A 12,139-nucleotide genomic window follows, 5' to 3' on the forward strand; every position below is an offset into this window, starting at 1 on the left:
TTTTTCTTTCTTGAATGTGGCGCGTGGATTTTTCGTTTTTTTTGTGAGTTTTGTGAAATGGAGAGATTGTTCGCTTATTTTCTAGACTCTTTCATTACTGTATGATTTTTCTTATCTTTTTTCGCGTGAAAACGAAGGAATAGGACCTTAGAAAGTAGTGTGTGTGTTTGTTGGGTTTTTGCCTATTGACTTTGATGAAGAACGTGTTTTGTGTTCCGAAGAGAGGTCGAATAGAACGAAGAGTAAGTTGTTGATTCGGGGGCGTTTTTGCATTATTTGCTCTATACGTGAATTGCAACCGTTTCGTTTTACTTGCTCTTGTCGTTTCTTAACGTGTTTACACTTACAGATCCAAACAAACAAAAAAGAAAACGCTATACTTTTCTCTCTCTGAATGATAATTTCCCTCTGCCTGGTTTTTACTCTTTAGCTTCAATCTGAAGAATAAAAACGTTCTGAGAAGTAATGGGAAACTCGTTCACTTGGCAAAATTTTGTACAAAACACAAATTTGGAAATAATCGATCTTCTTCTTGTTCTTTTGTATTACCCTTAAACTAATATAAAGAGAAGTAGAGACTGTACTATACATAAAATTGATATAAAATACTATAAATATATACGAAAATATAATATATAAAATATATAAATGTAATAATAAACCATTATTACACGCGGGCGTTCTTCAGAATTGTATTACTACAAAAAGATAGCATTACTTTAAAAAAAGTGCAGAACGAACAAAACTGATCTTTTCCGTCGGCGATCGAGCTCCCTTTTCCTGTGACGACAAACGGCGTCACACTGATCGGGAAACCCTCTCGCCAGACTCGCGATGTTGTGATTTTCATTATTTTTGAGTATTTTACTGATGTCCTAGCACTAAAAGTAAATTTGAAATTCCCTCCTGTCCTGTCCTGGCTCGTATCAATTTCTCTAGCAATGAACAATATTCTCTCATTCGAACTCTTCGCGCACTCTCTGCTCTTCACTCCTGGTGGATCCAATCTCTCGCTCTCACATTTCTCCCCTCGCTCTCTCTTTCTCCAATCTCTGCCTCAACTTAAAAAATAACAGAAAACAGATCAAAAAGTAGTTTTTTTTGTTGTCACGAAAATTGTCGTCAAATTTGAGTGTTTTTTCTTTATCTGTGTGCTTAAAGGGAAGCCACTAACTTTGCACGAAAAAAATGCTCTCTTTCTATCTAATCTCTCGCTCGCTCACGCGATGCTCTCGCTCTCTCTCTCGCTCTCGCTCTCATCCCGTTCGCAACGCTCTTTCTCTTACCCACTCTCGCTCTCTCTCTCATTATGAACCGAAACATTTGTGAGGGTGTGTGTGTGTGTTGCTAACTCGGAAGAAAACCAACTAAAACTTTCTCGCAAATAGCTGTTATTGTTGTTGTTGCTGCTGTCATTACTAACATAGGGGGAGAGAGAGTCTGTTTATCGGTGTGTGTTTGTTTGTTTTTTTTGCGGAGAAAATAAAAACCAAATTCAAAAAAAAAATAATGTAAATTAGACACATAAATTTAATCCTCCAACTTATTTAGCGGCAGCTTCCTCTTTCTCTTTGTTTTCTTCCACCGCCGCCTTTTCCGGCTTGTTGTCCGCGTCCGCGCCCTCCTTCTTCTCCGTCTTCTCGGTCGCGTTGTCCTTCTCGAGCTCCTTCTCCGACTCGTTCTTGTCCTGCTCGGCGGTCTTCTCCGTGTCGGCGCCCTCCTTGTTTTCCTTGGTTTCCGGCCTGGCGGGAGGAAAAAAAAGAGACAAATTGTTAGCAGGTTATTTAAAAAAAAGTTATCCTCTTTCAAATTAGAATAAAACAGCAAGACAAAATCTTAATTGGTCACATCACTTGCATAGAGCGTATCCTCTTCTTAGAAGGTTGTACGAGAGGGATGAAATCTTAGAAAGTGAGCAAAAGAGCAACTCTCTTTTCCTCATATGCCTCTCGTTTTCTTTGCTCTGCACCAGCTTTCTTTTACTCTATAGAAAAGAGAGTTGATCTCTTGGCTCTTGCTTACAGTCTTACGCCAACCATTATCCAAATGCTAGTGCCATTTGCGCAATACTATGTATTTAAATGTTTGAAGTTTAATAAAGAAGAATTAATAACAAAATTTCACAAACATATCATTTTCTGAAATCGTACAAGTATAATAAAAAAAAGAAAAAAAACATTTTCTAATGTTTAAAAATGTTATGTGGTCAAATAAACAAAATATTTAAGAAACAAAAAATAAAAATAAAATCATAGAAAATGCAAAAAGATTTTTTTTTATTCATAACTTTTTTTTATTAGGTCTTTTTAGGATCTACGACCAGGTTAGGACCGAGGATCAGAATGCAAAAAGATTCATAATTTTAAAAATATCAATTTAATTTAATTTTGGTTTTTCAAGTAATTTTTGCAGTTGTTAATACTGTTGTTTTTAACAAAGCATTCCATGCTTAATATATTAATTTTAGATATAATCTTATAAAAAAATGATTTCCATTAAAAACTACAATAAACTTTTCAAAAGTTTTCTCAAATGCTAACAATTTCGACATTTTAAGCATTAGAATAATGTTTTACGAAGAACTAAAACATTGTTTTTTCTAATAAAAAATAATGATTGAATAATTTGCTCTTTATTGCCATTTGAAATTTGCTGTTTTTTGTTTCTCCGTGTTCAAAATTTTCCTAATATGTTTTTTTGCATTTTTTTTCGTTTTTATAGTCTTAAAACTGTCAACATTTGATAGAAGTTTTCAAAAATTTTGATAAGGTCACAAATTGTGAGTCACAATAAATGTTTATGTTTATAAGTTCATTTTTCGAGTGATTTAAAAAAAATTGTACAATCGCTTGTAAACTAGTAAAAATACATATTACAAAGTTTATTTTCAACTTTTAATTAGTCGAAAGTAAATAAATGGAAAAAAAATTCATTAAATTTTTAAAACGTTTATTTTTTCTTATTACAGTGCCATACCCTTTTTGGCAACACGAATATTTATTTCCTCTCGTAAAAAATGACTGATGAATGAGACTAACTTGATTGTTGATTGTTGATCTAAATTGTTGATCGAAACTCAGCCTAAATCTTCACACAATGATATACAATCAAAAAATTGACCTTCGTCTGCTAAAAACGGGATAACACTGTATATAAATGAGTCCTAAAACCATTCTACTGTTTTTAATTCCAGATTTTATGTTCTACATGAAATGAAAAAAAAAATCAATTATTTTGAATTTTAATTTTAATTTATTTATTTATTTTTATTTATTTTATTGATTCGATGAAAACAGAGATGTGTAATTATTTTATCGTCCTTTTCGCATCAATTCCTGTCAGAGTTAAAAGGGGATAGTTAAATTTGTAAATGTCTCCTTTTTTCTAATCAGCGAAATACAAAATTATCATATTCCAAATTTTACTATATTTTATTTTTTAAATAAATGAGGTTTCAAAATTGGTTTGCTTAAAAAATCAATCTACAACAAAACATTAATCTAGAAAAAAAATTACATCAAGAAATTATTTTTATTTTGTTGAATTTGTTTGTTTGTTGAACACATTCTGACTACGTTTTTACAGTGCTTTCATACAAACTGTTCTCAACTTCCTACAATATCTTCTTTGGAACACGTTCAAGCTATTGACTTGGAAAAATATCCCGAAACAAGTAATTTATCAGCAAAAACTATCGAAATTTCAGCGACATCCAGTCATTTGACTTTTTTACCTATTATAATCACTGATCTAAGCGAGCAAGTGATGCAATGATTTTTTTTTCTAAAAATACAACTTTTTGTGTGGACAAGTTTAAAAGTTCGTCACAAATGCCATGAACTGTCAGCACCTATCAGCCAAGAATACAATTTGCGTGATACATAAAGACTTTTCGCATGTTTAAAATAGGCTTTGGAAATATTTTGTAAATATGTTTGTAAAAAGAAAAGGAATAACTCTCGAAATGATCAAAACATACAGAAATGTTCACAACAAGCTGCTCTTAGAGTTGAAGTACATGGTTAAAGCAAATTTCAAGGAAAACCCCATATTATCGAGTATTTTTCAAACAACACCGCTTAGACTGCTGAGAATAAACATTTACTCTAAACTGTTTAAAGTTCTTTGAATTGATTTTTGTTTGTTTTTGAATTCTAGCAGAAGGATAATTTAATTAAAAGTAACGACACAATGTTTAAGCAAAAGTAAATTACTAGGATTCGCCCCTAGGCAAGTGATATAATCAAGGTATTTTGTTCAATTCTTGACTGAATCAAGCTCAAAATTTCTCACATTCGATAGCTAGTCGTAAAAAATCGCAAAAAGTATACTCACTCCGGCTTCGGCAGGTGCGCGTTCAGGTCCAGCTTGGTGCAGATGTCGTCCCAGTCGGGGAAGCAGCGCTCCTTGATCCGGGACACGTGCCCCACCAGGTTCGGGCAGTTCTCCTGCATGAACTCCTTCAGCGTGTACTTGACCTCGTCCGAGATGAAGTGGATCTGGGCCAGCACGGAGAACGCCACGCAGTCCAGCTATTGTTTGGGGAAGAAAAAAGATGACTGTGGTCAGTCGGATTGTTCTGAGATAGTTAGATGGGTGTGACTTACAATGGTGGGCTCATCGCCGAAGAAGAACGGCTTATCGGCCAGCAGCTCGGAAAGCACCTTCAGGTCCTGCTTGCCAAACTCCTCAATCTCCTCGGGCTTGTGGACGCCGAGACCCTGGGCCTTCACCTTTTTGCTGCCCTGTAAATACTTGTTTTGTTAGAGGGTGGACACGGTGGTGGATTAAAAACGGGTGCACACTACAGAAAGAGAGCGATAAGTTCATGCAGTTCTTGGTTTTGGTTTGTACTCTGTATCGTTTGTGGACCAGGAGGAGGCTTGTGTGTGATGAAATTTGGGTGATTTTTTTTTTAGAAAAACATCATGCATACAGAGAATTTGTGGGATAGTCCGGATTGCCTCGTGTACAAAGAACCAAAGAAAGAATTGAGAACAGAACAAAAAAAGTACAATTCAAAACGCTCAAGTTACCTTGCGTCCGTACTGGAACTTGAAGAAGAAGTTGAGCAGCGCGTTCGGCAGACGGCTTCCGAGGGCGTGCTGCAGGTTCACCTTGTAGCCCTTGATCATGTGCTCGGGGTTCTTGCTGCGCCAGAACAGCAGCACCCAGTTCAGGTGGTTCTCCAGCATCGAGATCATCGCGTGGGCAATGTTGCGCTGCTCCTGGGTCAAGGCCGCGTCCAGATCCTTCTCGTAGCGCTGGCCGAGCTCCTTGATGATGATGGTCGAGTCGGCGATCTCCTCTCCGTTCACCTCAACGAACGGCAGCTGTCCCTTCTTGGAGCGCAGCTTCAGCTTGTGGTCAATGTTCTGAAAAGACGGAGAAGAGAACAATAGTTAGTATATCTCCTGGAAAACAGCAGCGCTCCTAGTGGTGAGAATGCCAATCAGTTACAAAACCGACCGCCAGAGTGCTACATAGCACACGTGCCACCCATAAGCTTCAATGATGCAAATGTACCAAACAAGCTCCTCTTCTTTGTTCCGAATCAAGTTAGCATCCTTTCTTTAGAGAGATTCACGTTACATATTTATTCAGATTTCTAAAACAGCAAATCCAACTCTCGAGCCTCGGATTATCTTATTACACCACGACGAGCATAATTTATTCAGCACGCATCGCACCTGCAAAGGATATTTTGGGTACAAGAAAACACACACTCATGGACACTAGGGTGCCCAGAAAAAATGACCCCCTGCTCCACAAGCGGAAAACGGTTTTTTGGGTTATTTTAAGCATCTGTGTCAATTTTGAGCGAAATTGGTTGAGATTAACCCATTGATACCCGAGCCTAAAGTTGGTGAAAAAAATGTTTTTCATACAAAAATGACTTTTTTAAATCGCTAATAACTTTTCAGGATCAAGTTTTACAGCTTTGGTATGTTCTACAAAGTTGTAGAGCATTAAATTTTCAATAAGAATCTCACTTTTGGGAATATTTGAATGGAAGTAGCGCACCATGCAGATGAAACCGTAAGAAAGTTGAGTTTTCCATACATTTTTTCAATTTTTCCCATACAAACTTCCCCTTCGAGTATCAATGGGTAAATGTTGACCAATTTTGCTCATATTTGGCCCAGAGTCCTAAAATAGCTCATGGAACAAAAATCAGCTTGTGGAGCGAGGTTTTGAGAAAAAGTCCCATATTCTGGGCACCCTAATGGACACCCATAAAATGAGGTGAAAAGAGGCGCCCGAAATCGAAGAAAATTGCGAAAGAAAAAAAAACTCTGGGAAATCCTTGAGCTGAGGATTTGGGATTTGAGTTAATATTTGAAAGGCCCAAATGGTTCTGGGAAGGCTTCGTGTTGGGATTATTGTGCCACGGGTTGCACGCGGGTGGATTATCTGTTTTAAATAATTTTGAATAAGTAGTTCGTGACATTTAAAGGACACCTTAATTTTAAATAGTAAAATGGCAAGTCAAATGTTATCGAGATTTACAACATTTTTCAAACTTTTCTTTCAAACACACAAATCACATTCATACACGTATTTATTTTGAAAAATGTGACTGGAATATTTAAAAAAACAGGTTTTATATTTAATGTCATCACTTAATAAAATCTAAACTCCATATTTGCAAGCATACTTGTTTAATTTAATTGTTTCAATAACATTAAAACCTTTATTTTTCAACCAATTTGTTTAAAAGTCAAATTTTTAGATTCATTTGAAAACAATGCATTGCCATGTTTGAAATGTCCTGATTTGATCAGGGGTGACACCTATTTTCAGAAGATTTGAATTCTGCTCAACTTTTTTTCAATTAAAAAGGAACCAAGAAGGAAGGATAAATCAATATTCAATTAAAAAAGAATCACGTTTCAAGGACCTAAAATGTAATTTACTACGTCCTATTTGATTTTTTTCAAAAAGGCCTTATTTATCATACAATTTGTGAAAATTTAATAATTTTAATCTACGATCGGAAAATATCAAACGGTAAATTAAAAACAGAAGCAGTTTTTTACCTCTAAATCATATCAGAAAATTACAAAAAATAAAAAATATTTATTTTGGGAAATTGATTTTTTGAGAAAAAAATTTTCTACAGCTTTTCCGAAGGGTTTAGTTTTTGATTTTTTTAATAATTTAAATTTAATAGATTAGACCAATGCAAATTTATCTTCCCTTCGAAAATTTATCAAAAATAATTCTTGCTTATATTGAAATTTTGAAAAAAATCTTGTACAATTGATGGTGAACTATTGAAGGTTTTTTTTTAAATTTTCATCGAAAATGGAACTTTTAACTTTTAACAAATTTTAGATCAAAGATCGGAAAAGGCATAAAACTTTAGAAAAGAAATATTTTTATGAATTCATCGAAATTTAGCATTTTTTTTTGGTAATAGCACAACTGTTATTATGTTATAAGCATTTTGTGATAATTTTCCTTAAAAATTTAGAAAGTTGGGTTTGAAATTTGAAATGTATTATTTTGTTCCTAAACTTTTTATGGAAAAGATCAGAAAAATCCACAAAAGTTTCAATTACGACATTGAAAATCTGATCCATAATTTCCAAGATATCTTCAGTTGGAAATTACAGGCTAATTAAATGACACTAGTTTTCCTCGATACGAATTCTTTGTGAGTTTGTTTCTTAGAAACTGATTGTTTAGTTCAAATTTCAATTCAGCAAGAAAATTGTAGAAAATTTTCTTAGCTTTTCAAAAATATTTTTTCGGAGGTGTTTTTCTTCCATGAAGTATTTTTAAAATGCAAAAAACGAAAATAAATCGAAAATAAATACTCAAAAGTAGAGAACGGTATCAGAAGAGAAAAAAAAATTAAGTACTTTTCGATAGCAAATTTGATTTTTCTTTAAAACATGATTTTTAGTCATTCTTTTGTCCATTTTTTCGATATTATCCAAAAAACATTTTTTTTCCAGATATGCATATCATTTAAACCAGAGTTTGGATCATCACGCTAAAGATGTCGTTTTATTGAGTGCGGTGCCTGTATGGACGCGCAGTCTTGTTTTTTCGTGTTATTTTCCTCTCTTGTGTCGCTGTTCGAGTGCATGGGGTGATTGGCCATTATAATTAAATATTGGCATCAGTAGTGTGGTGCTTTTCGGGACGCGCAGTTCTGTTTTTTTACCTTCTTCTTTTTTTCATTGTTTTCCTCACTCGCGTTCGTTGGCCGATGAGTTTTTTTGTGTTGTTCTCTTTTTATAGTTTTCTATTAAAACGTACCTATTTTTTGAGACTAGCAAGTCGTATTGCTGGATTAAGTCCTTTCTATATCATCGATGATTGGAAGGCACGCCGTCGAATATTTTTTAAGGCTAATGATATAAAATCATTTCAAGCCCTTATACATCACCGTTGATCGGAAGCTCACCGTTGATCGGAATTTCAAGCCCTTCCTATATCACCGTTGATCGGAAGGCACGCCGACGGAGAATTTCTGGAGAATCGCGGTCGAATTAATACTATATTAAGAGTTGCGTTCGTGAAGTTGAACGGTGCACGTCGCGGTCATCACGCAAGATTTTCGTTGCCGTTTCCGTCTTTGTTGCCCCCCCCCCCCCCTCCCGATTGTGTTTGTTTTTCTATCCGGGCGGTTTCGCGTTTTCGCTTTTTAGAATATTATTTGGTTTTATCTTTCCACAGTCGGCTGTCTAAGATTGAATCATTTATTCTAAATCAACACCAAATAACCGGGAATAGTCTCATCCGCATCATCCGACTGTTTGCCCTGAGAATTCATAATCCATCACACTATTAAACAAAATTTATTGATTATTGGGTCGCATCATCATCCTCTATGATGAATCCTGGCCATTACCCTTTCCCACTAACAAAATCCCAAGTAGAAGTAGTTTTTCCGGCACACGTGGGGGTGTGGATATCGTATAGAACCCACCTTTGGTAGCAACCTGTGCTAACTAACATTCCCTTCCCAATCCCCCGAGATCTACAAACTGACATGGCGGGCGCCGTTGGTGGCCAATGACTGTTACCTATTTGCTTCAGATCTAGTTTTAATGATCTTGATGTTTTATCTATTCAGCGCATTCATACATGCTGTTGATAAGGGAAACACCATTAGATCGTTGAAGCATATGACCGGTTGTATTGATAGAATATTACGGTCCTGTTCAGCAACGGAGAAGGGCAACCATGGGTGGTCTCTCATGCTCATGCTCATGCTCACGCTAAAGATGTCGTTTTATTACTTTGAAACATATCAAAATATCTCTGAAATTAAAAAAAAACTTCGATCTCACTAGGTTTTTTGGCCAAAATTTCCCTAGTTTGTGTTTAATTGCATTTGAAGAACCTTCTGTTACCAAGCGGTTAATGAAAAGGAAATAGTTGCAAGGAACACCAAATCTCTATGAATCAGCCATTCACACAAGTTGTAAAATTGTTATTTCGGTAAATAAAATGAATTGAATTGAATTGAAAAATAAAAAAAACTTGTTATGAGAACTCAACTTCAAGTTATAAAAAATAATTAAAAAACGATTTTTTACGTGTTCTTATTTTTTTTCGAAAAGTACAACTTTACCGAAGACACCAAATCGATCAAAAAATCCCTTCTCAAGACACAGAGTTTCATACATTTACATACCCAGTTCGTATGACAAGCTCCAAAATTTTATGGAAAAACGAATGATACAGAATGATTTCATTTGAAATAGGGATGGACAAACTTTCATCTAAATCAAAATTTAAAAATTGCAAAATCGTAGAAAACTGCTCAATGAAAAAAAAAACAAAATTACGGCCAAAAAAAACTGAATTTTCATTGAAAAATTTGTTGATTCGATTCTAAACTATAATACATCTTATAACGTTTGATTATGCAGTTTTAAATAAATAAAAAAGTTGCGTATTTCAATTACGAAAATTTTGGTACCGACATGTATAGGTCATCGCTGAAATTTTCAAGTTATCGCAGTTTTAGCGAAAAAAGTCGATTTTTTGCCGTTTTCGTCTTTCTTCCATTTTTGCGCGTGACGCGTCGAAAAACCCAGTTTTTTTTATTTTTTTTTTAAATCGTAACTCAGAAAATTAAAAACATAACATCACCATTTTTTGATATGTTATGTAAAATTTTCCGAAGAATCAGATAAAAATATTTTCAGACATAGGCTCTTTGGTACCGAGACCTTCAACAGCATTTTAAGCATTCATACGACCTTTTCAAATGTTAAGCTAGATTTTTGAAACTTCTTACTATTTTTCCCAAAGACAGCTAAAATCGGATTGAGATATGGTTTTTTGAAAAAAGTGGCTTTTGCGAAAAATTACGAAAATGGCAATTTTTCGGACCACCCTAACACGGCGTAGGTCACCCTAATGGCCAAACAAAAAAATACGGGTCTAATTATTTTGGCCAAGGAACCCCCAGAAAAATTTTGAGCCCGATCGGAGAACTTTTTTTCGAATCATGCTGTTTTCGTGGTGAATTGCTGTATTTTTATATTTTTTATATCAAAATTATAGGTAAAATTACCACATAATTACATAAATTCATGTAATTATTACAGTATGAGAGGGATTTGATTGAACTAACTATGTTCAATATGGGTATCGTCTCTCGATGAATCTTCCCTCAGCAGCTTTTGCTTGCAATTTAAATTATATTTAAACCATCTTCCCAAACTGCCAATCAAATTTTGTTTGGTTCAATTTAGTTGTTCATCAATTTCGATTAGCTTCCAATATCCTGGCCTTATCTCGAAGTCATGCTGTCCATCCAACAGCTTGTGTCCATGCGATACGGTCCAAGGAGCTCATTTCCGGGGTCCAACCCCCCCAAAAAAAAAAAAAGTTTGTGCTCAAATGAACCATGAAGCCATGAGCCTTATTTTCCGCCCTCTACTACTCCGGCCTAAGAAGGTGGTACAGCAGAAGCACTACGCACCAGGACTCGGATTTAGGAAGAAAAAAAAAAGCTCTTCTGGATCGATAAAGGCAGACGTCGCGGCAAACGGCGCGCGTGTTTGTCGTTACTCGGATGCCCTACATTTTGGACCACGGCTGCTGCTGCTGCTTGTTGGTCATGGGTCGCACTCCCTGGGATGGGAAGATGAAGTTGGTCCTCACTCCACCGACGCTAATGATGACGATGACTGTGAGGGGTGGGAGTCTGCGTTGTTGATGGAGACTCTTTCTTTTTCCTGCGATGACGATCGGTTTACAGGGGTGTGGTTGAGAGACTTACTCTTTCGAAGGGAAGTCGATTCAGAAGAGAGAGGGAGATTCTCAACCAAAGAGAGAGCGGTGACTTTGTATTGGTGCCGGGAAACGGAAGTCAGTCGCCTCGTAACGAAGAAGAACAACTAGAAGGAAATGCCGGCCCGGGACTCTTTTTTCCTGCCCGACGTCGGAACTCAACAACGATGTGTTCGTGAGCGCCGTCGATTAGTACCAGTGCACTACATAATGCCGGGTCTACCCCAATGAACAATGTGTCTGCACTACAACACAGGAACAATCCGCTTGATGGACTGAAAACTTGTAGGGGAAGGGAGGTGTAGTCTACAGTGGAGGTACCCCCACATCACCCTACCCCTTGACCCGTTCTCTCGCTTTTCACGTTATTAGTGCAAGAGGGCATTATTGTCGAGGGTTGTTGTTGATGGGCTCTTCGGACGAGTCGCGCCGGGCGCGGTTTCAAGTGGATGACGACCAGTTTTACAACACAAGGCCCGTCCCGGTGAGCTATGGGTATCATCAACTACTAGCATGTAGCGCGGTTTAAGCGGTTGCATAGCGAAAGGCGTTCTAATGCACCAAACCGGGGCTGATTGATGGAGAAGACAACGTAAATGCTTTTGATTTGGTGGAGAGCTTTGTGGAAAATGTTTTTTTGTTTTCTGGAAAAAGCTCTGCTCCCGATGTGAAAAAAGATTTTGGATTGATGTTTTATCGAAAATTAAAATAAGTTATAACAAAATGTTCAGACTACGGATGAATTTTCAAACAATTAAAAAAAATGTTTTGATTTGAAAAAAAAGTTATGGTTATGACTGCATGAAGGTTTACGACCCAAAACAAGCTATATGGAAATGTGACTTCTCTTGTTTTTTTCTCTGCATAAGACATT

At 36.2% G+C, this 12,139-nt stretch overlaps 1 protein-coding gene across 2 annotated transcripts in view; it reads right to left on the reverse strand.

The window, feature by feature from the left end:
- Positions 1 to 264: 264 nt before the first annotated feature.
- The window catches only part of LOC6036907 (failed axon connections), a 97,958-nt gene continuing 86,083 nt past the window's right edge, over positions 265 to 12,139 (reverse strand). Inside the window, exons 2-5 of one of the 2 annotated variants that reach the window (XM_038252180.1) lie at positions 5,037 to 5,375; positions 4,608 to 4,754; positions 4,336 to 4,532; positions 265 to 1,742 (exon numbers count right to left, since the gene is read on the reverse strand). In XM_038252180.1, the coding sequence (XP_038108108.1) occupies positions 1,544 to 1,742; positions 4,336 to 4,532; positions 4,608 to 4,754; positions 5,037 to 5,375 (882 nt within the window). In that variant the 3' untranslated portion in view covers positions 265 to 1,543. The remainder of the gene's footprint in view (positions 1,743 to 4,335; positions 4,533 to 4,607; positions 4,755 to 5,036; positions 5,376 to 12,139) is intronic. The other variant, XM_038252181.1, reaches the window with a different exon arrangement.

This window comes from Culex quinquefasciatus, chromosome 2 (assembly GCF_015732765.1).
Source record: "Culex quinquefasciatus strain JHB chromosome 2, VPISU_Cqui_1.0_pri_paternal, whole genome shotgun sequence".
Lineage (NCBI taxonomy): Eukaryota > Metazoa > Arthropoda > Insecta > Diptera > Culicidae > Culex > Culex quinquefasciatus.